This window comes from Anoplopoma fimbria, chromosome 1, assembly GCF_027596085.1.
Source record: "Anoplopoma fimbria isolate UVic2021 breed Golden Eagle Sablefish chromosome 1, Afim_UVic_2022, whole genome shotgun sequence".
NCBI classification, from domain to species: Eukaryota; Metazoa; Chordata; class Actinopteri; order Perciformes; family Anoplopomatidae; genus Anoplopoma; species Anoplopoma fimbria.
This window is the reverse complement of record NC_072449.1, coordinates 23059918-23086869: the sequence shown is the minus strand read 5'-3', so window position 1 is coordinate 23086869 and position 26952 is coordinate 23059918. Positions and strand designations below refer to the sequence as shown.

At 40.0% G+C, this 26952-nt stretch overlaps 2 protein-coding genes and 1 pseudogene across 2 annotated transcripts in view; all 3 read left to right on the top strand.

The window, feature by feature from the left end:
* Positions 1–5645, top strand: part of pitpnm3 (PITPNM family member 3) — a 74800-nt gene extending 69155 nt beyond the window's left edge. The window contains exons 15-20 of the mRNA XM_054600573.1: positions 25–173; positions 335–484; positions 935–1118; positions 1302–1430; positions 1545–1945; positions 5368–5645. Of these exons, the coding sequence (XP_054456548.1) occupies positions 25–173; positions 335–484; positions 935–1118; positions 1302–1430; positions 1545–1868 (936 nt within the window). The 3' untranslated portion in view covers positions 1869–1945; positions 5368–5645. The remainder of the gene's footprint in view (positions 1–24; positions 174–334; positions 485–934; positions 1119–1301; positions 1431–1544; positions 1946–5367) is intronic.
* A 10555-nt stretch (positions 5646–16200) lies between these two features.
* On the top strand, positions 16201–21774 carry LOC129097352 (multidrug and toxin extrusion protein 1-like). The gene is made up of 18 exons (XM_054606186.1): positions 16201–16225; positions 16311–16483; positions 16840–16941; positions 17202–17270; positions 17389–17537; positions 17857–17899; positions 18006–18050; positions 18181–18278; positions 18367–18464; positions 18559–18672; positions 18822–18889; positions 19052–19160; positions 19249–19324; positions 19425–19494; positions 19587–19719; positions 19857–19951; positions 20131–20217; positions 20442–21774. Exons 1-18 carry the CDS (start codon positions 16201–16203, stop codon positions 20727–20729), a joined length of 1842 nt encoding a protein of 613 aa, XP_054462161.1. The 3' UTR covers positions 20730–21774.
* On the top strand, positions 21715–26879 carry LOC129097343 (multidrug and toxin extrusion protein 1-like; annotated as a pseudogene).
* Positions 26880–26952: the final 73 nt, after the last annotated feature.

Sequence of the window (26952 nt, the reverse complement as noted above, 5' to 3'; positions counted from 1 at the left end):
GTTGACCCACCCTGCCCCTCTTAGGTGGACGTCCTGCTAATGACACAACCTCAGTCCGGCCGCTGGGTGCACTTTGACACAGAGCTGACCAACAGCAGCGGCAGAGTCACATATACCATACCCAAGAGCAAGAAGCTCAGCCTGGGAGTCTATCCGATTAAAATGGTGGTCAAGTAAGCATCCATGAAGCACTACAGAGTGATGTTATCAAATAAAATGATAAATCCTGTATTTATGCCGTGTGTGTGCTTCTAGCTAAACAGTGTAAGGTCCCTTGAAGGAAGTAACGACCATGTGTAGCAAATGCAGTTTCTCTCTCTTTTTCTTTCCAAAGGGGTGACCAAACAAGTGCAGAGGCCTACCTGACTGTGTTGCCGCGGGGCATGGAGTGTGTGGTCTTCAGCATCGATGGCTCTTTTGCTGCTAGTGTGTCAATCATGGGCAGTGACCCCAAGGTCCGCCCTGGAGCTGTCGATGTCGTCAGGTAACCTGTTAACAGCCTCCGAATGTGTGTGTGGCTGTGCGTAAACGACATCCCCACTTCAAAGATTGACAAAAAAAGGTTCAGAGGGTTGTACATTTAATAATAATTAATAATTAAGCCTTTCTTAGTCCCACAATGGGGAAATTATTTCTCTGCATTTAACCCATCCCGGAGGAGCAGTGGGCTGCAATGAAGCGCCCGGGGAGCAACTTGGGGTTAGGTGTCTTGCTCAAGGACACCTCGGCATGTTGCCGGTAGAGGGGTTTGAACCACCAACCTTGTGGTTACGGGACAAGCGCTCTACCTCATGTGCCACAGCCGCCGTAGAAGTGAATGTGTATGCTTTGATGCAGACCGAGCACTCAGGGTTCTCCTTTCCATGAATATGCCACTATACTGATCAAAAGGAAAGACCTTGAGGTGTGTTTGATGTTATGTATTCACATGCAGGCATTGGCAGGACCTGGGTTATCTGATCATCTACATCACAGGCCGCCCAGATATGCAGAAGCAGCGCGTGGTCTCCTGGCTTTCGCAGCACAATTTTCCTCACGGGATGATCTTCTTTTCTGAAGGCCTGGTTCATGATCCCCTGCGACAAAAGACCATCTTCCTCAGGAACCTCGTACAGGAGGTACAGTCCTGAGATCTTTCAAAGCATGTGAAACATTTTGTTCTTCTCCCCCCTACAGTGATCTAGATTTCTGTCATCCGCGTGATCAGTCCTTTGCGAGCTCACAGTGTTTTGGGTAGCCTTGGGTTGTGCTGCATCGAAATGTCACACACTTATCTGACTGATTGTTCCATCTCTTACCAGTGTCACATTAAGATCAACTCTGCTTATGGCTCCATGAAGGACATCTCTGTTTACAACATGCTCGGTCTCTGCCCAGCACAGATTTATATTGTTGGCAGACCTTCGAAGAAGTACCAAAATCAGTGCCAGGTAGTTTAATTTACATTGTCTTTCATTTCTCTCGTTAGAAGTATTTCATAGTGTTTCCGTTTTTTAACTACTGTCTTTCTTATTTTTGACCCTTTCTCTGTGTGGTATATTTAGTTCCTGAGCGAGGGATATGCAGCACACCTCTCCACCCTTCAGTTTGGGCACAGAGCCAGATCCAAGAAATCCCCTTCAGTTCGCATGGTCCTAAGGAAGGGCTCTTTTGGGCTCTCTGCGAAGCCTGACTTCCTGTGTAAGCGCACCCACCTGCGCAGGACCATGTCAGTGCAACAACCAGACCCACCGTGCACACCCAACCCCAAGCCTGAGCGAGCTCAGAGCCAGCCAGAGTCAGATAAGGACCACGGAGGAGGAGGTGGAGGAGGCGGACAAAGCGCATGGGGACGGCACTCCATTCACCGTGGAGACACCACTCCCTGACGTCAAAAAAGAGATGGAAGGATTGCAGGGATAAAGAAAAGGAGGAGAACAGCGATGTCTTAGTGTCCAGGGCCAAGGTGACATATTATGTTTAGGAATTGTTTTTTTAAAGGACCAGTGTGTAGGATTCAGTGGCATCTGCCAGTGAGTTTGCAGATTTCAACTTACTGAAGACCCCTCTGCTCACCTCTTGTCCGTTCTTGGCTACTGAAGAAAGATGCTGATGCAACATGGCAGACTCTGTGGAAGATAACCCTCTACCTATATAGATATAATGGGCTCATTCTAAGCTAACGAAAACACAAGTCTTAATTTCAGGGGATTATACACTATAGAAAACATAGTGATGAATATATATTCCATTTCTGCCAGTAGATCCCCTAAATGTTACACACTGCTCCTTTAAAGAATAATTTCAGGTTATAATGACGTGTGTCTTATTTTTGTAGCTTTGGCCGCCATTCTGATAAGAAATAAATCGTTGTACTCTGAAAGCGATAAACAGAGGCAGTCAGATGATCATAAAAAAGCTCCAGGCCGTTAAAACAAAGATGAACAGAAAAAAAGTTCACAAAAAGTTATTTACAGCCTTAGTTCAGGATTCTTTGTCAAGCTCCAAAAACAATTGATCCTACAAATCTAAAAATGCAACTTGATGTTGTCCTTGATGAGATGGCCTCTTACTGTATAAGGCAAAAAAAAGTCCACACCTCCAGTTTGTAACACAGTATTGATGTTATAAATCTTAGTCTCGAGCACAATATAGATGTAGCGTTGTTTATGACTACGTTAAAATAAAATATTGCTTACGATAAAAATTGCAGGGCACCACTTCTGAATAGAAGAAATAAAAATATGATCAATAATTTGGTGACAAATTATCCAGTCTCAATATCTCAGGCGTAAGTCCTGATTTCAGTGACCTTATAGCTCCAACCTTTTGAATCAATATGACAGACAACGGCTTGGCGATATATGGGTAATTTATTAAAAAGGGAATTAAATGAATGGATGACAAGGTTAATAATTAAAGAACAATACAAAACATGAATGAATGGGTTTCAAATAATCAGGCAATATTATACCAAATAGTGAAGAAAAGTTGAGGTCTCCTCTTTCTCCTATCACTGCTCTATCTGGTCAACCTATATTATTATTCAGAGCTTCTATATCTCCTACACCAACTCTGGATCACAGTACGGTTGAATGTTCCTACTTTGTGCCGAGGGGTCCAGATGCCTTTTGCGGGTCTCTGCCGTTGCTTCAGCGGTCCTGGGGGTATCAGCTCTGCCGTCGGACTCTCCGGTCCGTCGGAGGTGAAGAGGGTGAAGTGGACCTGTGGCTGTCCGCTGGCTCTCAGCTGGCTCCGGGGTTCTCCCTCAGTCAGCAGGCAAAAGTCTCTGAATTCTTTGTGTCTTGCTTCAAGACGGGCGTTGGATCCGGTCCGGTGTTTGGAGAGGGATATAGCTCTGAATAGTTCGATAACTGAGGCTACTTGTTGATAGTCTCCAACTAATCTCGTTTTGGCCTAAACGATAATAATTAAAGTTGATGTCTCACGAGATCAACAGATGTTCACTAAAAATAAGGCTTGTTTAAAAGAATGATTCTAAGATGCTCCAAGGAGTTTGAGGAGGAAAAATACTGGCAAAGCTGCTGTTCTAAAATAAAATAAAATAACACTTAACAAGACGCCTAACACGGACAAAAAACGAAAAGGAAAAGGACAAGAGGAATAAAAGGAATAAGAGAGTGAACAAAGCAAATCTCCTGGTTTTATCTGTTCAGGATAGGTGTCGGGTCCCAGGGTGTGGCTTGATTTTACGGCTTTGTTTTTGTCAAGATTTGGGATTCCTTTGTCCCTAGTGTCGGCGGTCTTGTTTAGTAAATTGACTAATCTAACATTTTAAACAAATAACCCACATACTTTTCTTCACTATGAGTTTAACAGACCTTACACACTTGTACGGATACAGAGATGGAATTTTAGTTAAATACATTTGGTATACAGGATTAACAGAGGTCATGCATGTCCGATATGTGTTATTTCCAATTGACCACTGGAGGGCAATATGGTCACATGATGAGTCCGATCTGAAATATATGAAAATTAATTTAACTCTGTTTTCCACTCCACAACTACGCGAGAAAGACGCATTATGCTGAAATCAAATGGGAAATTCTTTAGTTGGGGTTATTGAATGTTTCACGGACACTTAGTGTGGTTCCTGTTCTCTTGAGCCAAGGAATTTATTGCTTTGACCTCTGTTAGCTTTTTGGTTTAGTTCCTGGCGAAAGGCATGCTTGAGTTCATCCCTTCATGTTTGCTTTTCCAGATGTGGCGTTATCAGCTAGAAAAGAGAGGGGGAGGTGAGGAAGAAGGTTATTCATTGGTTCGTATTTCCCGGGCTGACTTGAGATCTTCCTCTCAGCCTGTGGAGTGTCACATTGACGCCTTTACGGCTGAAGAGAGGGGGAGAAGAATGGTTAAGTGAATTGAAACCTTCTCTGTAGAGATGAAATACCAGAGGGGGGGGGGAATGAATGTCTCGGGTTGTTAGTCACTTCAGGCCTTTCCACCCTCGCTACATAGATAAAACAGATAAATCTTTTGACATCATCAGGGTTGTTTCACACTTAAGAAAGCTTCCCCCAGAAACACAAAATACATAACAGGTTTTCACAAATTAGACAGAGTACTACGACTCATAAAAAATAAACTGAACTCCATGAGCAAAATTGGTGGTGTGCCTAATTTTAAGCAGAAGAGAAAAAATACGAATGAAATGTGCAAACATCAACTGATGTGGTGCTAGTTGACTGTGCCCCTGTCACTTTTTGCATAATGGAAAACAAAAGTTCCAATGCTGTGTAAAGCAAACATCCTCACCTCCTTGATGAATAATGCAGCCTTTCACCTTTTATTTCGCTGCATGGTCTGTTAAGCCTTTAAAAGCTTCAGGCTCTGCAAAGCTTTGACGCAAACACAGATTGATTTTGCTCGCTACTGTTGAGTTCCGACAAAGTCAATAAACGTCTGCCTTGATTATATTACGTTCTTTGATCTACCCGATACATTACAATCCTTAAGCTTTCAGTCACAGACACATTATCATCTTTTATAAATAAAGTGAAGTCTAAGAGCAAAAAAGAAAGCAGGAAACAATATCAGCAAAGCAGGAAAGTAACAAACAATGAATTCTTCTTCTAGATACCTAATATTCCTGTGGCAACCTGAGTAAGAGATGCTATTATTAGCAGCAGCTCCCTTTGGAGTACTGAATGTAAATTTGCCCATGGTGATGATTATGCAACTAGGCCTACTGCTGAGCTTAAACCACCTTTACAACTTGAAATCCACTCATTTACATAGTTGGAAATATTGTTTGTGCAATTATTGAAATGAATGCTGTGTCACCGTGAGAGCCTGCATCAAAATATGGCGTACACGCTTATCAAATGTGAGAGACTTCACTAATTCTCCTCTCTCTTTTGACAGTGTCACCTCTACCAACATGTACATACATGTACTTTGGATCCAATGCTGGTATACCTCACAGCTCAGCTTTACTTGCTGCTTGGCCCTCTACACTTTCCCACCTGTTCGGCCCTTTTCTCGTGACCTGCTCGGTGGATTATGTCACTTAGTCTTTGTGCCTGAAATTTTAAGCAGTTGCTGGGGGAAGAGTCCCTGTCACGCTCAAATTGTAAAATTGTCTAATTGTAAAATCCCCAAAACGTACTTCAGATAGTAGATATAATTTCATATTCATGCACATACACACACACTTCAGAGGATGAAAGATGTGGCGACGGTGGTGACTTCAAACCTGTTGAGAGCTTGCAACGGATTACCCGATGCAACCAGACTGCTGTGCTAGCAGGTGGTCATGTTGACTGACTCCTGCAGTAAACCTCTGCTGATGTAAATACTCAACGCACGTCGTCCCTGTTTGGGCCTCTGGACACAGAAGCACTGTGACCTTTAGGTTCAAGCTGTGCTCTGAGATCTGCAGCTCCAATGAGCTGACCTCGCCGGCCTTTGCCGCCATTTCACTCCCACTGTTTGATGTCTCCCTCACATTGTGGCCGGCTTACTACCCCCTTCCGTCCCCTCAACCAGTCTGGCAGAACAGGCCCTTCTGCAGCCGCCTCAGATCGGGTCCACAGCCGCTGAGGCGCGACTCGGCCCCTGAGGTCGCACTTGCACTATGGAAGTGGTTCTCAATTGAGCTGCAGCACTCGCTTCAGAATCAAAGAGTTGTATTTGTAGTTTTTGTTTTTCTTGCAGATTGTGCAGTGTCGCTGCTTGTTTGTTACTGTAAATCCTGGAAGATTAAACACAAATAGTTTGTTGGTTTGACCGAAAAATGTTTACAGATTGACAGACACGGATGTAAAAAGTGATCGGAACTTGTTTGTCTACGTAATTAAAATGACACTGTAATTATCATTAGTGGCAACATTAGTTTAGTTTCTTGGTAGTTGGATTAGTTGAAGGATATTGTCGTGTACAATACACCCCATGCCAGTTGAAATTCAACCAGGATGCCCTTGCATCCATTGAATACAGCCGCACTGGAACCAATAGATTTGTGATTAAATCTGATGCTGTCTTGTGCACTCGGGATTAAATTGAATCCATGTTTAAAACTGTCAGTCAAACATATTTTTCTATGAGGAAATATTGTATATAGAAATATTTTCAATGTATGTTTTTGAACCTTTTGTTGTTTGACTTGTTGAATTGTTGATTTTTGCCTTAAATTGTATTTGATGTTTAGTAGAGTTTGATTTGTTTGACCAAAGTGTTGAGTTTATGACAAAGTGCATTTTATCAAGTTGATATTTTTGCTTTGACACGTTTTAGATACTGTATACAGTGTGTGCGTGTGTGAGTGAGTGTCTAGGTATTTGTCGTAGAGTTGTATTTACTGTGAACTTATAGACAGCTATGACGCGTACACCTCGGTTTGTTAACATACCGTGATGTTCTCACTGAGCGTGTATATTATTGGTTTGGATTGAAGCACTGTGTCAAAGGATTACTTCGAGGTTTTTAAACCTGCTATGAAAGAAAAAAGGCCTATGAGTCTCAGAGTGTCTCGGTTTAACTGAGAACCTGCGTAGCAGAGTGGAACGTGTCGGCCAGGAGGGAGCAGTCTTGTCTTTTTCTTTCCCCGCCTGTACACAATAGGTGGTCCAGTAATTTGCTGTTTGATTACTACTACTAAGTACGTATGACTCTCTGTAGTGCCGCCCCTGTAATTGCAGCGCACAGATTAGCATAACTCGGTAAATGTGTAATATTGTTGAAACAATACTGAAATGCTTAACTCCAAGATTGTGAAATACTAAAACATTGTTTTCCAAGCAACAAAATGATTATTCCCATCACTGCATAAGCTACACAATAATCAAGTCTGTATAACACATAGTTGGTTTTTTTTCTCAGTACAAAAATGCTAGTAAATGGCAAATGATGATCTAATGGTTAAATGGTGATTGTTCTGTGCATGTTATTATTATTTCATATTGTAAAGTGATGGCTTTCAATTGTCATATTTTTGATACTCTTATCTAAAGTAGTTATTTGTAAATAAGGGGAGATTATTAATTAATGGACATAAATTCAAACACCACATGTTGGGTGAAATGCAAATGAGAATGCCAATATCACAGAAAAAAAGAAGATATATTATACGATGTAAAATGATTGCATATGTTGGAAGATATAAGTGTTTTTACAATTATTGTCTTTGAATTAATATAATTATCCTCTGCACAAGTACTAATTATTTTTTTCAAATAATTAGTATTTAGCTATTGGGTATTGAACTAATTTGCCATTTATTAACAATTTGTATGAATTATAAAGTAGGCTGTGGTAAGTTAATTAACATGTTGTGACAGTCTCTTTTGAAAAAAGAAATGTTGATTTTATTATTTCTTTTGCAGTCTTATTCTTGGAGTATTTGACACTGGTTTAATTGCTGCAAAGTGTATTGTTTTGTACAGATCTCCTGTAATGATGAACATGTCATCGTGTTTATTGGACTCAGTCCATCTTTCATTATTGCATAAATAAAAATATTTCACAGTCGAAGAATTTAGTTTTACTCCAGGACTGTGTTAGTAATACTTTCACATGCTTTTCATCTACAGAGAAGCTGAATGCCCTTCGATGTGCTTATTTTTACTTCAAGGTCAGAGTTTGAGTGTGGGGGCACCAATCATGGCTGGGATATCCTCTTATTTGGTTTGGCTTTTTGTAAGGCTTACTGTGTTGTAAAGTCAGTATTATAAACCTCACTCCAACTCCAATTTTTATCACCATTCACTGAACTGAATGAATGGCTGAATCGGCCCAGCCGGTTTGATTTAGTACTAAGTACAGACATTAGGGAGACTGGCTTTTACAGTAGCAGTGGCCTTATGCCATTTCATGCCATCATCAGAGCAGCACTTACGCTTAACCAATAAATGACTTCAAGCCTTTGCTGATTGCTAGAAATAAAAGCACTCATCCATTCTCTCTCCAGTACTACACCACCGTGGTGTTGATGGAAGGAGACACTTATTTAAGGCATGCACTAATCTAGGGTGCTTTAAAAGTGAGTTGAGTTATTTGCCATTCTTTCTCGACCCTGCAACCAGTTGATAACAATCACACTGCAAGGTCCGTTAACCCTTAAAGACAGGGGATCTTTAGGGATAGATAGCAGGTCAACAGTACATGCCATATAGAAGTGGTGTACATCATAATTTCTGGTCATAAATCTGTAATAAACATTGTGTTTTGTCTATTGGTGCTTGGAACATTACAGCATTTTTTGGGACTGAGACAATTTGTTGCACAGTTTCGGATCAAATTTAACCATTTTCAACCGCTTAAAAATTGATTTTATTTTTAAAAGGTCAAAAATCACTCCAAAATACACATTTAAATACTGAGACCTAGATGAACACTAAAACTCATGCTGTGATTTGGTATTTCAAAGAAAATTTAACATCCGGCAACTTCCGTTAGAATGGTATTGGATGGCAAGCTCATTTGTTCTGGAAAATGCTCAGAACCCCCCTATGAGGACAAAAGAGAAATACAATTTATCTCATTTAATCAACACAATTCTCAGCTTTACACTCATACCCAATTTATGTAATTCCAAGACTGTTTAGGGATGCCAGTTTGCAGACGTATTCAATAACATGTATGCAAAAAAGCATTATATGAATGAATGAATGGGCATGTCAGTAAAGGGGAGACTTCTGGGTACCAATAAAACCCATTTCATTCAGATGACCTGTCGTATCCCTACACAGACGTTCCCAGACTCATTTGAAACTTATTTTTTGATACGTCAAAGTCAAACGTAATCCATAACGTTACGTTTCCCTTGAAACATTATTCACAATGCAGTTTCCTTGTAAGTTTAGCATACAAATTTGCAGTACACATAAAATACAGCAGAGGTTGTTAGGAATGTCAATAGTTTTGGAGAGAATCAAAAAACTAAGTAGATTACAGAATACTCATTTTTATGTTTTTTTATATGGGATCACTAAAGTTATACAATTCAACCCAAGGCATGAATGTCTATATGTTATCGAGCAATAACCCAACCCAGTAATGGTTCACTACTCATGTCTATGACTACAACCTCAAGCTGTTAAAGTGAAATGTCTGCAAGTTTTGTCAAATGGATGAGTTGAGGTAGATCATTATGTAAAATACACAAAGGCCAGAAGCATGTTGACTATGTAACTGTTGAGCCTGCAGCTGTTTAAATTGTCTAAACTTTGAGCAAAATATGTCCTCAGTTCACTGAACAGAAAATGATTTCATTAAACTGATGAAATGTCTTGATCAAAGTGAAGGTGACAAGGAAATAACCTCTGTCTTGGGTCTGTGTAGATTTTTTATTCTACACCATGCATGTGGTATAATTAGCTGGAGCTGTGATTCTCCAAGCCACATTTAAACATCATTAGTAACATATGGTCTGGGAAAACAGGCAAAGAAATTGCTCCCCTGCGAAAGGAAGGACTGCCGGTTTGTTATACTTTAAGATTCACATGAAAGGTTGAAGTCAGCCACAGTGGAAGCTGTGATTTAAAACTTAGCAACCGTTTCTGACTCACTTCATTTGTGTCCCTATTCTCCCTCTTGTCATGTTCGTTTGCGCAGAAGAAATCAGTCTTTTTTTAATATTTGTTTTTTTTCTCTATAAGTCTCTTATCACAGCTGATCAATATCTCAAATCAAGGTCATTTTCGTCTTTAGTAAGAGTGTACTGTCGCTACTTCACTAATTAACTAGGTGCTCGAGCTTTCAATTCTTGGAGTGTGTGCTCTTTATTTATAAAGCTTGATTAAGTACAAGGCTTTCATCAGGGAAGTCTCTGTCTCTTGTGTGGATAGTAGCACTTCACAAAACTATCTCTTGGACCAGAATCATTTTTAAGCATGGTTTAAGGCTGAATCTTGACCCTGCAAACATCAAATTAGAAAGGAGTCCATTTAGTAGCTTTTCTAAGCCACAAAGCATTCTGCACGGTCTTTCTCAAGATATGGAGTACCAGGGTTTGCTGTGGCACTACCCTGTGTTGACCTGCTGCAACTGAGTAAAATAAACTCATAGCTGAATTTTATAATGGCATTAATGAAGAAACTTTATTTAATGTGGATTGTCACATCTGGCCAGACATATAATACAGGAAGTGAATAGAATAACAGAGGAGCCTTAACACATGGAAAACAGAATCAGAATTTAAAAAATGTGTGTGAAACAGAGATGTGAACAATGTCATACACTGTATATATGCCTTCATAATGTGCATCTACTGACACTCATACACTCTTGCATTAGTATGTAAGTGCATGCACAACACATGCACATGGACACTGCTGTTTTTTAACCAGGTACAAGGGCTTAACCAGACTCCGTATACACATGTAATAGATTTATTCTTCCTGTGTTACCAAGTATTTCTCTATTAAGCCTGCAAATTTCCCCGCTGCGGGACTAATAAAGGATTATCTTATCTTATCTTATCTTATCTTATCTTATCTTATCTTATCTTATCTTATCTCTTCTCTTATCTTAAGTAAATTATAATAATTGAAAAAAAATCGCCTTGAATTACTGATCCCAAGGATTTGATTGGTGCATCCCTAATTGTCATACTTGCTTTTACCTAACTTCCGGATATCTGAGGCTTTTTCAGGTCACAGAGTCTGAATCTTGTTAAAGATTAATGGACCCAGCTTGTGAATCAATGCATGCTTTTGTTGCAGGGTTTTTGTCTTTGTAAGTAGATGATGCTGAAGCAGCTGCAGTGCTGTGTTCTTCAGGATATTCTGATGATCACTGACAACACTTTTCTCATAAGATATGCTGCGTTACATGAAGTGCCCTCCGTTGTCACACCTGTAGAATCTGTACTGCTGTTCAAAGCAATGCTTGCATAAGAAAGAAACCATCCTCCTTATGTACCGGAGTTCATCCAGTGTACGATCTGCAACACAAAACAAGTTAGTAACCTAGCAGCAACTTTACACTTACCATGACCTCCAGCTCTGCTTGACAGCAGCACCCACTGAATCAGCCTGATTGTTATTCAACAAACAGCAGACTGTGGTTTAATTTGTCCTGTGATCTGGCAGGTGATACATGGATGCCAGGACAGCGACAAGGAATGCATTAAAATCTGAATAGATCAGCACACCAGAGCTGCCCAGGGACAGAGAGAAAGAGATATAGAGGGATATTTCTTTGAGCCAGAATGTGTGGTTTCTACACAGCACAAATAGCCAGATGATGTAAATAACAGTCCACACATTCTTAACCAAAGCACATTCCTGAGGTCAGCAAGGAGAGACAGAGATAATAATGTGTACCTCTGGTAAGTCGGCATGGCAACACTCTGCTGTTTAGGTCAAGCCTGGTTTAACATCTTCTTATATGGAAATCTGTCTTATTTCACATTCTGTACATGGTCATAGGAATTCAATTTACTGCAAAATAGCTTTAAGTATTTGCTGCAGCTTAAGGTATGTTATGAAACTGGTTACGAGGCTTAATGTAGTTGACCTTAGTTGTCAGTTGTGGTGAGACTGGAATAAATGGTGTAGCTGTTTGGTGGTAGTCTAGGAAATGACTGAAAGGATGCACTGCAGCAAGATTAAAAATAGGTCTCTCAATTATTCTGGAAGGCACAGCACTGGCTGGAAGCTCGGCCGTCTGGATACGTATAAAATCCTGTTATACTAGACGACAACACAGCTTCTGGATTAAGTTCTAGATCACAAGAAATTATAAAGAATTTGGAAAACAGCTGCCCTAGAATATTTTCAGGAGAGGAAATAAAATCTCAAGATTGCATTTGAGAAAGCAATTATCCAAAATGCCACTCAGAGAAGAGGGTCAGATGCCGGAGCCACATATCATTGCTCACTGAGGCATCAGATGTGACAGGCTGTGTCCCCTCATAGCACAGATCAAAACTTTCACTTCCATCATGAACCAAAGTCATCAATTTTTAACTGAAGCTAAATATCTGACTGCTCTGGGAAGAGATGGACCTTTGTTGTTTTAGGGAAGTTTTATGTAACACATTGGAGGCAGAAGCTAAACAAGTAGCACCGTTTGTTTTGTCTGTTTGGTACCTGCAAGCAAGATGTCTCACAATTCTAAAACACAGCATTCAGCTGCATATTATATATTATATAGGTTAGTTTGACATGTTTGTATCATTTGTTTTTTATTCTGCTTTGGTATTTCATTTCAAATCCAAAATGGTAGATAGGGGCATCTTTTATTCAAGCTATCCTGCCAGTGTTGCCAACTTAGTATCTCATTAAGGCAAGATCTGTTTTTCCTCACAGCATTTTGAAAGACAAAATTAAAGTTAATGATTTAAGGGGAACCAAATGAATAAACAGTGTGTGCCTCCTTAGAGTTATAATTCATTCAAACATGTATCATCAGTGGAATAATGCGTCTTGATCCTTTTATCCACCAGGAAACCACAGGCAGTGTAGCTGTGCATGGTTTTTCATCCTTTTAGGAAGAAGCAGGATTAAAATGAAATTGCTGTAGCTCAAGTAATGTTCAACCAAGATCAGTTATGAACTCGGCAGATTAATGTTTAACTTTTGAAATGAACTGGTAGAGTTTAAACATAATCTTTTGTTTTGGACTGTATAACTTTGCTAGGTATAGGGGTTAAATTGCTTTGCCTCTCTGCAGATGGTTCAGATGACTCGATCAGAATGTTACACAGTGCAGAAGTCAACAATATGTTCATGGTCTGGGGTTTCTCCTTCATCTTTAGTGTCACAGATGGATGTGTATATACAGCGGATTACAGCACAATATCACTGAGCACAGCCACAGTCTTTTGAATAGAACTTGTGAGAAATTGATGGGCTGTCATGTGGAACTGAATATGAAGATCAACTGGTGCTAGTGTGTATCAATGAAACCCTGATATTTCAATTAAAGGCTTTGATGAATCTCTCTTCACATTTTCAAGAAATCAGCAGACATTAATACTGAAATGATGATAAATGTGATTTTAAAATAAATTGTCATGGCTACTTGATTCATTTTAGAAACCAGCTCTTGGGCTGTTGTAATGACATTGAGTTATAATGCATGCTTCCAGTAAAATGCCCATTTGGCAAATCAACAAAGTTAAGATTTATCATACAGCTCAGCAGAGCTCACTAACTGCTGTTTGTCCACAGAAGGTACAAACCATAAATCAGTGATAAACAAAAACGGGGCACAGCACGAGCACGGTCAAAACACACACAAATCAGCAAAACCCAAAATTACCTTGACCTCCTTAAAGGTTCCCTGTGGAGTTTTTCTTGTGAACAAACAAAAATAATGTTTTCATTTATCATTACTCATCCAGCCCATGTGTATCTCTGAGGTCTAACATGTGTGGAATTGAAGTGTTTCCTCATGGAACATTTTCAGAACCAATTTATTGAACATTTTGAAAGCATCATTGTTTGCATCCATTATTAAGGGCTAGCAGTCTACTTCTCCACTGCCTTTGCTGGCCCATTGCTGCATCTCTTGGTGCATAACAACCACCTTAAGATCAAGATTGTCACTGTGTCCCAATTGCATATTGCTTTTTGATTATAAGCAGATTTGGAGTATGTATTTTTGTATTGTATTGCTGTTGTATTGCTGTTGTAGTTTTCTTTCTGAGTAGTCTCAGTAAAATGAACTCTCCGACAATCCCACAGAGCATCAGTGAACAGTTCGTCACATCAGGATGAAGCTGAACATGCCTTATTCAACAAAAAGTGAATTGCACATAAAAAAAAGTATGGATGGGCAGAGACAATTGAGAAAGAGGGGAAATAAATCATGGAAGACGATACCGACCAGAGGCCGATGGACTTAGAAAACACAAAGGCAAGAGCAGTGTTAGGGAAAATAACAAGTGACAGATACAAATCACTGGCGCTGCAGCACATGGTATCCGTGGCAGTCATTCCAACAGGCTGATTGATTTAGCCAACATGAAGCCTCGAGGGCTCTGGGTTGTCTCACTAAGGGGAGCTCATTCTAGAGGACACACAGACTGAACAGAAATGCCACATTTTCACCGACACTTCCCTGTTATCAGAGATGCATTTACAGCTAGAACTCACACACCTTCTGATCTGGTGAGATCAATCAGTCAGATAACAATAAACTTATTCTTGCTCTCAGTACAGTTGACTCTGATTGTTTAACCTTTCAAAGTTGATTCTGGGGTTACCAAAACACTTGTCGCTGTTTAGCAAAAAAATATATTATATTCTGGCTTTTTAATATAGTTTTTCAGTAGCACTGTCAGAGGAGTTTATTCAATTTTGTGTGATTACCTCCTTATTGTGCAGAACACCCTCATTTTTGCCGTACAGCATACGGAACATGTTCATACTGACATGCTGTGTCAGGGTCGGCTAAACTTATCCAAAGCAACTTTTCAGTGAAGTACGAGGAGAAACTTTGTACAGTTTGCTCACTATTATGAAGTAAGAACTCCCATTCATAATTAAGTTCTGAGAGTTCTGAGAGAACATGAAAGTTGCACAACAAATACAAATACTAGTTGTATAGTCCAGCTTTGAGATGTCACTCCATGGATTTCAACATTCACACATGCCATCTGCCATCATTTAGCCAAAAAACGACACTGGTTGGCTAAAAATGGGGAGTTTATAGTCACATTAGTTTCATACCCAAATCATCACTTTTGTTTTTACAGAGGTTTCAGATATGAAGGAAGGGTGGTCCGATTTTCCAAAGTGGGCAATGACACAGGCACACTGTGTATATATCTGTAGTCTCTGTCTCTAAACCAAGTGGAAGGCTTCATCCTTAAGTCAGATTTTCAATGAGAGAAGCAATCAGTGTGGCAGTTTGTGGAAGCTATTTTTATGATTGTGTTTATTAAACTTCTGCTCCCTCCAATGGAAATAATGAACGCACCACACAGATGCACCAACTCATCACTTCCCTGTCCATGAGGAAAGCTGAATTCACCAAAAACATAATCACTTAGCAATAATCTTATTTGGTCCATATGATTCAGCACTTCTAGAAACTATGATTTTAAAATCGTATACATCACCAGACATCTGAGTGTATAATCTTATTGCTACACAAATTTATACACCAGCTTTGTCTCAAGTGCAAAAAATGTGTTTTCTATCTATGAAACAGGAATCTCACTTGCACTGATGCACGCTGTCTCTCTGCTACAGATAGTTGAATGGGTTTTCTGCCTGATAGCAGCCGTTGGCTGCGTCTCATTTTAGATGCTGCCAGAACACAGACTGGTTAACCTTTGCCGCTCCCCAGTAGGACAAGGAAACCATATCATGATGTCAATGTTTCATATCCCTAAACACTTTAATGAACATGTCCACCTGAATTGATGGAGACTGATTGGACTGATTTCCCTTCTTCAAAGAGATGTTAATGAATAATCATGACTTTACACCTTCTGTCTGTTCACATATAATTTCTGACAACACAGAAGTAGAACGAAGGCAGGTCATGGTTATTTAATATGCTTCCCACAATGGCATCTTGGCAAGATAATCATTCACTCAGTGAACGCAATGAGATGCAAAATAAAATTTAACTGCATATGAATTTTGAATTAAATTGTAAATGTCATTTTTGTACATCTCTGGTTTCCACCTAGTACACATTATTATACAGTGACTCATTATATACTTTGTACCATGTTACCAGAACTATATAATATAGTTGTTTTACATATTTTTTGTCCTTTTTTGTGTCCAACCTGAAATGAAATATGTGAAACCAACCTTGGGTAAATTAATAAGTTACCTTTTAAGCTGTTGAAATACTTTGCACAGCAGTGGTGACTTCTGTCTCTGGAGAGCATCGAAGATAAGTAAATGACAGCAAGGGCCAAGTGGCTGCAGTGGAAAAACCTGCATTAGTATCTGGTCCTGCTGACATGGAGGGGTCCAGTGACAAGCTTTTCTGCTGCAGGTGGGTGCGCCAAAGATTTCCCCTGGCCCACAGAGAGGAACTGTACCACATCCTGAGGATGACAGGGCCTCTGGTAAGGATTTACACTGTGTACGTCCCTTCCTCTGTCTGTTAGGGATCGTGTGGATTGAGGCTATTCTTTGCTGAAAACCTGATTTATACAACAGAAGATTGAGTGTTTGATTGGAAATTGGCAAGTAAAAAACAGCTGGTGTCTGATATTTAGAAGCACGTATCAGTCAACAGAAGGCTGTGCTTGCCTAGTTTCAATCAGTGGCTGCAACCTGACAAAGTGATGCCAGTGTGATGGCTCATTTGCAAAGAGAGCCACGCTAATTAATTGCAACTTGTGTTTCCGGTAATGTATAACGTATCATCTGTGAGCTGGTAACTGTATCAACTGCTCCATTGTCGATGTTTGTCTTCTAGCTGCTCTCTCGAATCCTCAATTACCTGCTACCATTTGTGGTCACCATGTTCTGTGGGCGTCTGGGAAATGAAGTGATGGCTGGCTTTGGATTAGCTTCTGCTGTAAGTGGTCATCTGTTTGCTCCATAGACTTGTGGAGGCTTGCATGAGCGAATTAAAGGTGGAAATGTGATTTCAAGGGAGAAAATGAAATAATAAAACTATAGACTCACCTTCTCAAGATTTTACAATTAAATCATCACAGGCCTGATGATTTAATCAATAGTAGTATATTTACTGTCATGAGTCATAGAAATATTGGTTACATCAGAGTCCTCAAGTGTGAGTCAGACTCATTCGTGTTTGTTTCATATTCATTCCAGACCATTAATGTTACCACTGCAGCAACGGGATGTGGTCTGGGACTGGCATGTGATACTTTGGTGTCTCAGGTTTGCCCTTTGCAATTTTTCTCTCCCCCTCAATTGCACTTGCTCAAGATCCCCACTATTCATTCATTACTGTTCACCCTGTTCTATAATGATTAACACGGTCTGTGCTGTTGTGCAGACATTTGGTGGTAAGAACCTGCTGCGGGTGGGAGTGATCCTTCAGCGGGGCATCATCATCCTGCTGTTGTTCTGTCTGCCCTGCTGGGGTCTGCTCATCAATGCCCAGGCCATCCTGCTATGCCTGCACCAGAGCCCTGAGGTGACCAGGTAACTAGCAGTATGTAAAACGCAGTGTGTCAGTCCATGATTCAGCAGATTCAGCATAAACAGATTATCTGTATTCCAAACACTGATAAAAATAACCTCGTTCCAATTCTGTGCTGCACACTCGCGCCTCGTGTGTTATTCAGGGCTGAGCATACACTGTAGAAAATAACATTTTCATATTATTTCTCCTGAAAGGCAAAACTCTCTGCAATCATTATATTTTTAAGTGGAAATAAATGAGTTTGAAATTCTGACAATGAACGGGGTATATAATGAAATTATAATTTCCTTGGATCTGAATACAGCCTCTTGATTTCAGAATAGCCCAGCTGTATATTACAGCCTTCCTTCCTGCTGTACCAGTGAGTCCTACTCTCTCACTTCTTTGAGCAAATTCAATTATTTTCCAGTGATGTTACCTCTCAAATCTTAATTTGTGTTTTTTTAATCTATTTTTATGTATTTTAGGCAATGTTTCTACATCAGCTTCAGGTGTCTTATCTGCAGAACCAGGTGCACTAATGTCCTGTACACTATTCTTTTTCTTTTAGATTCAAAACATGTTTTCTTAATTAATGTAATTACTGAGGGTAAAGGTATAAGTGGTAATCATCATTGCATAATCTGGTGTTTATGTACTCAGGGTATAATACTGCCACAGATGTACGCTGCTGCCATGGCAAACATAGCAAATGTTGTGACAAACTACATCTTTATTTTCTGGCTGGATCTGGGTGTTAGGTAGGTGTACTCACACACCATTTGAGATCTGATTAAAACACACAAACACACACACATATCAACGTATAACTGTGTCCATTTCTTACAGCGGCTCTGCAGCAGCCAACACTCTGTCTCAGATTTACATCTGTGCTTTTCTGTTTGCTTACATTTGGTGGAAGAAGCTCCATGTAAAAACATGGGGAGGTGAGAGATTTCATATTTATGTTTTCATGCATCACTCTCTTCAGCCTCCATCTTTTTTTAGGCTACATAAATGAGTTTCTCTCTCCCCCTGCAGGCTGGTCTGTGGAATCACTGCAGGAGTGGGGCTCCTACATGAAACTGGCTTTTCCCAGTACATTAATGACATGTTTCGAGTGGTGGGTCTATGAGTTTGGGGGCTTCTTTGCAGGTAATCCAGATATATTCATGATTAAATTAAACCTTATAGATTAAAACACTGACAAAAACATGCCTATGTTATAAAAGCCTATCTCTAAGCTCATTGATTGAATCAAAACAGCATGCAATACAAACTTTTTCTTTGTCTCTGACCATCAGGAATGCTGAGTGAAGACGAGCTGGCTGCCCAACATGTTGTGATAATGGTGGCTTTCATCACCTACATGGTACTAACAACAAGTCAGAGTGTAACATTCTCACTTTGAAAGTCAGATTTAGATTAGTTAAAAAAAACAAATTAAAGTTTGAACACTATCAGGAGCAATTGCTGTTCATACTTTCTGATTCCTGAATGTGTTTTTTTTTGGTGCAAAATGATGAATCCACAGTTCCCTCTTGGTGTTCAAGCTGCAGCATGCGCCCGTGTGGGTAATGCTCTCGGTGCAGGAGACACTGCCAGGGCCATCCTCACCTGCAAGATGTCGCTCGCTCTTGCAGGTCAGTTCTAAACGTGTTCTGTTGATGTAGCCTGTATCAATAAATCAGCATTTGATCTTTGATTTCTTTACATTCCCTTTTTTTCCAGGTAGCTTTGCAGTTGTTGAAGGTCTTGTGCTTGGCTCTACTAAAACAGTGATTGGCTTTATCTTTACCTCTGACGAGTGAGTCTCTCCAGCTGCACTCACATTTCACTTATTGTACGTTAAAGTTGTTACAGTACAACTGCTACACTCAAAGACACAATCTTAATTATCCTTTAAGGAGGATCATTGGTCTGGTCTCCCATTTGATGAACGCTTACTGTTTCGTCCAATTCTTTGATGGTCTTTTGGTGAGTCTAACAGCCAGCAAAATACATTTGCAGTATGATGCCAAACTTAATTCATATATGTCAAGTAAAAAAAAATGTTTTCCCCATTCTAGTGTGTTTGCACGGGCATTTTCTTGGGCACAGGCAAACAGAAGATACCAGCTGTGGCCAATTTCATTGGATTCTACTGCATAGGACTTTCACTGAGCGTAGTTTTAATGTTTGTTGCCAAACTGAGAGTTTTGGGTAATTATATGAAGTGACCATGTTTTGTTACTTTCATAGACATTTGAGACAAATAAATTACTGTACAGTGAGAAGCAAGTTCTTATAAGTGAGGCCTGCTGTGTCCTTGACGGACTAATTTGTCTTTTTCTCTGCAGGTTTTTGGCTGGGGCTTCTCATTTGTGTCGTCTTCCAATCCATCTTCTACATCATTCTCATCTTCAAGCTCGACTGGAGGAGAATGACGGAAGAGGTATGCTGCTGGCCAATCAAACATACAGGATCATTCAGGGGCCTCAGCTGTTTCAGTATACTGGCAGAATCTGCTTAATTTCTACAGCAACAGCTGCACAGGCATATCTGGCAAATGTTTGTTAAGTGTATGATTAAGAAGATAATGCCAGTTGGGTTTTTGTATCTGCTTGTCTGCAGGCTGTGAAACGAGCTCAGAAAAAGACACACATGACATTATTACGCACAGGGGCCATGTCAGATGACCAGACGGCAAGTAATGGGAAAGTAAGTGGCTTGTTATTCTTAACACTAACAACCTAAATGGCTTTTCATAGCTAGTTTCAGACTGTTATCAATTAACTTTTGTCATTGGTTTTTCATGCAATATATTATATCGGACACTTAAGTCCAAGAAACCAAATAATTAACGACTTTTCTTTTACGTTTTACTGCACTTGTTCTCCATATGACTTAACAAAATGTATTAATATGATACATTATCCCTAAAGTCACCGGAAGGCTACATGTCTGTGGGCACTGAGAGCCATGACGTGCACATGCAGACACAGGATGGTCATGGTGTCCAGTTGAAGGATGGCCGTCTCTCCACTACCCAGCTGATCCTCAGGCGAGGCCTCATTGTGTTGGCAGCAGTTGCACTTCTGGCTGTGGGAGCGACTGTGCACTTTCTTGTGCCTTTGCCAGAGACCCTGCCTTCGGAGGCCAACTTTACTTTGGACTGGATGAACACGACAGTTACTCCGGGTCAAATTTTGTCCACTGCACTATCCCAATAAAAGGATGAGATCCTTGATCATTAAGTCGCTGTTTGTGCTCAATGTCAAAAAAACACAGAATTCTAAACTCTCATGGACTTGTTTTCTTTGACAAAAAGTGTCTAAAAGACTGGCAGATTTGATGCAAAGTCAAGTTAGTTAATGGTTGAACTAACATTTACCTATAAGAAATTAATTAATTTTCTGATCATTAACAATCCAATTTTTATTGGTCCTTCTGTTTTTTTTTATCTCATCTGTACTGGTTTCATGTCAACTCATGATACAGCTATGCAAGATAAATGCTTAAGGTACTTTTTTTCCCACTGAATCATCATTTGTAAGTGTAACCCTTGTCTGATGGCAAAATAAATAATGGTGTATATAAAATAAGAAAATAATAAATAAATAGTGGCTGTAAATACTTGTATGCAATGTCGACAGCTTAGAATTTTGCGAGGGGCATGGTGAAGAGTCGAAAAAAATAGTCCTCACACACTACAAAGAGTACACATTCACTTTACTACATTAAAACTCAAAGAAGTTAAGTATAATGCACATTATTAGTCATCACTATAATACATACTCTTCTTTTCCAACAGGTGCCCCCTGATTTTTTCTCCTGTCCTGGTCACCTGACCTTCCCCACACACATACTCTCCCAGTTCGTCCACTTTCCTCTTTCATAGTTAAATCAGCCCTTTTTCACTCACACCAGTTTGCCATTACTAGCTTGCCCTGTCATGCTGTTAACTGGCACTGGTACCTGCTGGTTGGACTGCCTTCCTGGTCTTGACCCATGCCTGCTTTGTTACTGCATGAGCTTATGCATCCTATCCATTTAATCACTGAATTTACTGCCTGTATGTCGCTTCGACATTTAATCACTGAACTCTCCCACTCTGCCTGCATTGTCTGTATTTGGGTCGAAGGTCCCAGGTTGCCAGGAGCAAAACAAAAGTTGATATAAGGGTGGGTTTACTGTATGTTTATGGTTACTTTCCCAATGGACCCTGTTGGTCCAATACTTAAGTCTGGAAGTTAATTTCTCCATAAACGTATTTCACAGACGCTATCCAAACTACTTTTGCCTCTTTGACTCTTTCCTTGAGCATTGCATTTGATCGATACATCAAATATATTGTACTGAAAATGTCATTTATCACTAAACCCAGACTTTATTTCTGTTACTATTTCTAGCGAATAGGTTGAATGTTCAAAATATGTGAAAAAGATGAATTATTGAGTCCTCCATCAATGCCCATAGTCTGGTGTGCCATTTTGTAAATGTTTTGTCTTTGGGGTGATGGAGACACCTAATAATGAATCATTAACTAGATCTATGAGTATTGATTGTGTTTTCTTTGTTAAACCACTTAAGATCAAAACATTCTTGCTTTTAAGTCATCCATTTTAGTCTTTGTTGTGATTGCAAGCTTTTTTCCCTTCTTGTTTTCCCCCAATCTGCGTTGTTTCAGCTGGCCTTGGCTTCATTCCAGGGCAGCTGAGCAAAGATTTCTATCTTTTCCAACCTTATCTCCAAGACCGTGAGATAAAAGACAGACACTCCAGCAGAAGGATCTGCTTTAACATTTTGTCCTGCAGACATGGAGGGGTTCAGTGACAAGCTCTTCTGCTGCAGGTGGGTGCGCCACAGATTTCCCCTGGCACACAGAGAGGAACTGTACCACATCCTGAGGATGACAGGGCCTCTGGTAAGGATTTACTTACTTACTCTGTCTGTTAGGGATTGTGTGGATTGAGGCTGTCCTTGCTTAAAACCTGATTTATACCACAGAAGATTGATGATAGTTTTAATTTGCCAAAGAAAAGGTCAGGATGTCAGGTAAACAGACTTTGGTGTCTGTGACCTCAAAGCAGAAATCAATAGACCTAAGACTGCGTTTGGCAGGTAAGGATGCCAGTGTGATGGCTTATTTGCAAAGAGAGCCACGCTAATTAATTGCAACTTGTGTTTACTGTAATTTACAATGTAATATCTGTGAGCTGGTAACTGTATCAACGGCTCCATTGTCGATGTTTGTCTTCTAGCTGCTCTCTCGAATCCTCAATTACCTGCTACCATTTGTGGTCACCATGTTCTGTGGGCGTCTGGGAAATGAAGTGATGGCTGGCTACGGATTAGCTTCTGCTGTAAGTGGTCATCTGTTTGCTCCATAGACTTGTGGAGGCTTGCATCAGGAAATGAAAGGCAAGATTGTAATTTCAAGGGAGAAAATGAAATATTAAAACTATAAACTCACCTTCTCAAGATTTTATGAAAATTTCACAAGCCTGATGATTTAATTAATATTTAGTTTATTTAGCCTTATGAGTTAAAGAACAAATCGGGTAAGTCCTCAAGTGGGAATCAGACTCATCAATATTCTCGTTTCATATTCATTCCAGACCATTAATGTTACCACTGCAGCAACAGGATATGGTCTGGCACTGGCATGCGACACTTTGGTGTCTCAGGTTTGGAAAGCTCTTTTGATATGATGATACAATACATTTTAGTTGTTTATTGTCCCCTCATGCTTATTACTGCACCCCTTTGTAAAATGTTAAATTATGTTGTGCAGACATTTGGTGGTAAGAACCTGCTGCGGGTGGGAGTGATCCTTCAGCGGGGCATCATCATCCTGCTGTTGTTCTGTCTGCCCTGCTGGGGTCTGCTCATCAATGCCCAGGCCATCCTGCTATGCCTGCACCAGAGCCCTGAGGTGACCAGGTACAGCACCAAACGTGCAGTGATGCTATTGCTAAAACTACAAGGGATGTGGGTGTGTCTAAATTTGGGAAGTCGAGACCTTATCCTCCCTAGGCTTACAAACATCATATCTTCATTCAAATCAAATTTGGTCCCTACAGATACACATTATTGCTTTAATTCTGCTCCAGTATTTATTTTGTTAACTATCCATTTCAAGCATTAATTATGACAACCGTGGTCAGAATTATTTTTTTAATTGTCTCATTTAATGGGAAATTGTCTGTCTCTAAACTGCAGTGAAAATAAATGAGACAGAATGAACATTGTATATCATCTTAGATTGAGAAAGTTAAGATACTTTCTCTTGATTTCAGAATAGCCCAGCTGTACATTACGGGCTTCCTTCCTGCAGTACCAGTGAGTCCTACCTTTTCTCTCCACCTTCAGCAACAATTCAACATGTTTTTCAATTCCTATTTTGCAGTTTGTTCTGCTCAATAAGCTGCTAAATAAATTAGTAACACCTAACTTAATCATCTTTCTTTGTAGGCAATGTTTCTACAGCATCTCCAGGTGTCTTACCTGCAGAACCAGGTGCATTGCTGTTTTAAACGACAAGTCCAGTTCTCCTTGTTGGCCCTCTGTAAAATTAATTTTAGTATAGGTTCTAAATCGTGTTCAGTCTGATTTAATAAGTGGCAGTTATTATCTGGTGTTTATGTTCTCAGGGTATAATACTGCCACAGATGTACGCTGCTGCCATGGCAAACATAGCAAATGTTGTGACAAACTACATCTTTCTTTACTGGCTGGATCTGGGTGTTAGGTAGGTGTACTCACACACCATTTGAGATCTGATTAAAACACACAAACACACACACATATCAACGTATAACTGTGTCCATTTCTTACAGCGGCTCTGCAGCAGCCAACACTCTGTCTCAGATTTACATCTGTGCTTTTCTGTTTGCTTACATTTGGTGGAAGAAGCTCCATGTAAAAACATGGGGAGGTGAGAGACAGTTATATTTAGCAGATATTTATGATGACACTGTGATCTAATGGACCACTTTGTTCTTCTTCCAAGATTTTCCCTGCACTTCAATAAGTTTCTCTCTCCCCCTTTAGGCTGGTCTGTGGAATCACTGCAGGAGTGGGGCTCCTACATGAAACTGGCTTTTCCCAGTACATTGATGAAGTGCTTTGAGTGGTGGGTTTATGAGTTTGGCGGATTCTTTGCAGGTAATCCAAGTATTTTACAATGTTAAGACATTTATTTTGAACATACCAGATACAAACTTTTGAGTCATGACTTTCTTCTTTGTCTCTGATAATCAGGAATGCTGGGTGAAGATGAACTGGCAGCCCAACATGCTGTGATGATGGTGGCTTTCATAACCTTCATGGTACTAACAGCAAGTCAGAGCGTTATATTCTCCCTATTAAAACCTTTCTCTAAACATGTTATACTCAAGGTTTCTTTACCTTGAGTCAGTTTACTTCTGAACACTCTCAGGAGACGACTCTTTTTCATACTTTTTCTTAAAATATGATGAATCCACAGTTCCCTCTTGGTATTCAAGCTGCAGCATGCGCCCGTGTGGGTAATGCTCTCGGTGCAGGAGACACTGCCAGGGCCATCCTCACCTGCAAGATGTCATTCGCTCTTGCAGGTCAGTTCTAGATATATAAACATATAAATTAGCATTTAATGTTTGATTTTTTTTCAACATTTGCTTCTGTTTGACTGATTTCAAAGCTCTTCTCTTCCAGGTAGCATTGCAGTTGTTGAAGGTCTTGTGCTTGGCTCTACTAAAACAATGATCGGCTTCATCTTTACCTCTGACGAGTGAGTCTCTCCAGCTGCACTCACATTTCAATAACTCTATGATTGCAAAGATCGGCCTAGAAAAATAGATGTTAATTATAAAACCCTATTTCAGGAAGATCATAGGTTTGGTTTCACACATGATGAATGCATACTGTTTCCATCAGTTCTTTGATGCTCTTATGGTGAGTATAACAGTTATTCTTGAAGGCTCATCATATATTTATTCATGTTGAATTAGCCAAATGTAACATGTTTAACTAGACAGGAGCTAGTAAATGGTGGCCAATGGAGTTAATCTACATAATAATTAGAGATCTGTCTCTTTACATCCTAGTGTGTGTGCACAGGTATCTTCTTGGGCACGGGCAAACAGAGGATACCAGCCGTGGGCAATTTTATTGGATTCTACTGCATAGCACTTCCAATGAGCGTTACTTTAACGTTAGTTACAAAACTGAGAATCTTAGGTAATTGTATGAAGTGACCTTTTTTTTTTTATTTCCAAAGAAAATGCTTTTTTTTTCAAGGAAAGGCTGCTGTGAACTTTACTGAATATTTTCATTTTTTTCCTGCAGGTTTTTGGCTGGGACTGCTCGTTGGTGTCATTTCACTATGCACCTTCTACATCACTGTCATCTTCAATCTGAACTGGGAGAGAATGACAAAGGATGTATGCTCACAGGGCCTCACTATCAGGACTTTCAAAAGCTATTTGTTGCATGTAAGGATCTGAGAAATAAGACATCGGTTTAGTTTTCGTTTGTATTTGTTTGCAGGCTTTAAACCGAGCAAAGAAAAACACTCCCATGACCTTATTAAGCACAGCTGCCCTGTCAGACCCTGCGGGTGACAACACTGTTGACCAGACAGTGAACCATGGGGACGTAAGTGGCCTACTAAACTTAACATTAGCAACAACATCTAAATTTATTTTCAAAGCTTGTTTCATATTGTTGTCAATTGGCATTTCTATTTTTCTATTACTGTTAAGTTCTTGCTATCCTTTGACATTGCTTGCTTTCCATATGACTAAACAAAATAAAGTAATGGTCAATGTCTGTCTACCAAGTCAGTGGAAGGCTACATGTCTGAGTGCCATGACGTGCACATGCAGACACAGGATGGACATGTGGTCCTGTTGAATGATGGCCGTCTCTCCACTACCCAGCTGATCCTCAGGCGAGGCCTCATTGTGTTGGCAGCAGTTGCACTTCTGGCTGTGGGAGCGACTGTGCACTTTCTTGTGCCCTTGCCGGAGACCCTGCCTTCAGAGGCCAACTTTACTTTGGACTGGATCAACACGACATATACTCCTCTTCAAATTCTGTCCACTGCACTGGTCCAAAATGAAGAGGCAGATTGACCTTTAAGTAACAATATGTCACACTGCCGGCCAATGTTTAAATTGGGTGATGCAAGCCACATTCTAAATATAGTCACCATCATGAGCGCCAGATGAGGGCAGCATTGTACTAGACAATGAAAAGTATGAGTCCTACACTGTAAATTGATCAGCTTATGCATACATTTACAATGCATTTATTGTTTGCAAACTATAAACCAGCTCATGTGGATGTTTTTTAAATATGTCAGTTAGCTGGATGTGTGGCTGGCTATGTATACGGTAGCCAAAGCTCAGCCGGTATCCCAAAAACAAAAGCCCAGGGATTCGTAAAATACACACACCGGAGATGGAC

Bases quoted from the DNA above. Each gene is read 5' to 3' on its own strand.
- LOC129097352 (XM_054606186.1), top strand. From the start codon at position 16,201: ATGAAATATGTGAAACCAACCTTGG. The intron at 17,538-17,856 runs GTAACTAGCAGT...TCTTGATTTCAG, and splicing joins CAGAGCCCTGAGGTGACCAG to AATAGCCCAGCTGTATATTA. The intron at 19,495-19,586 runs GTGAGTCTAACA...TCCCCATTCTAG, and splicing joins AATTCTTTGATGGTCTTTTG to TGTGTTTGCACGGGCATTTT.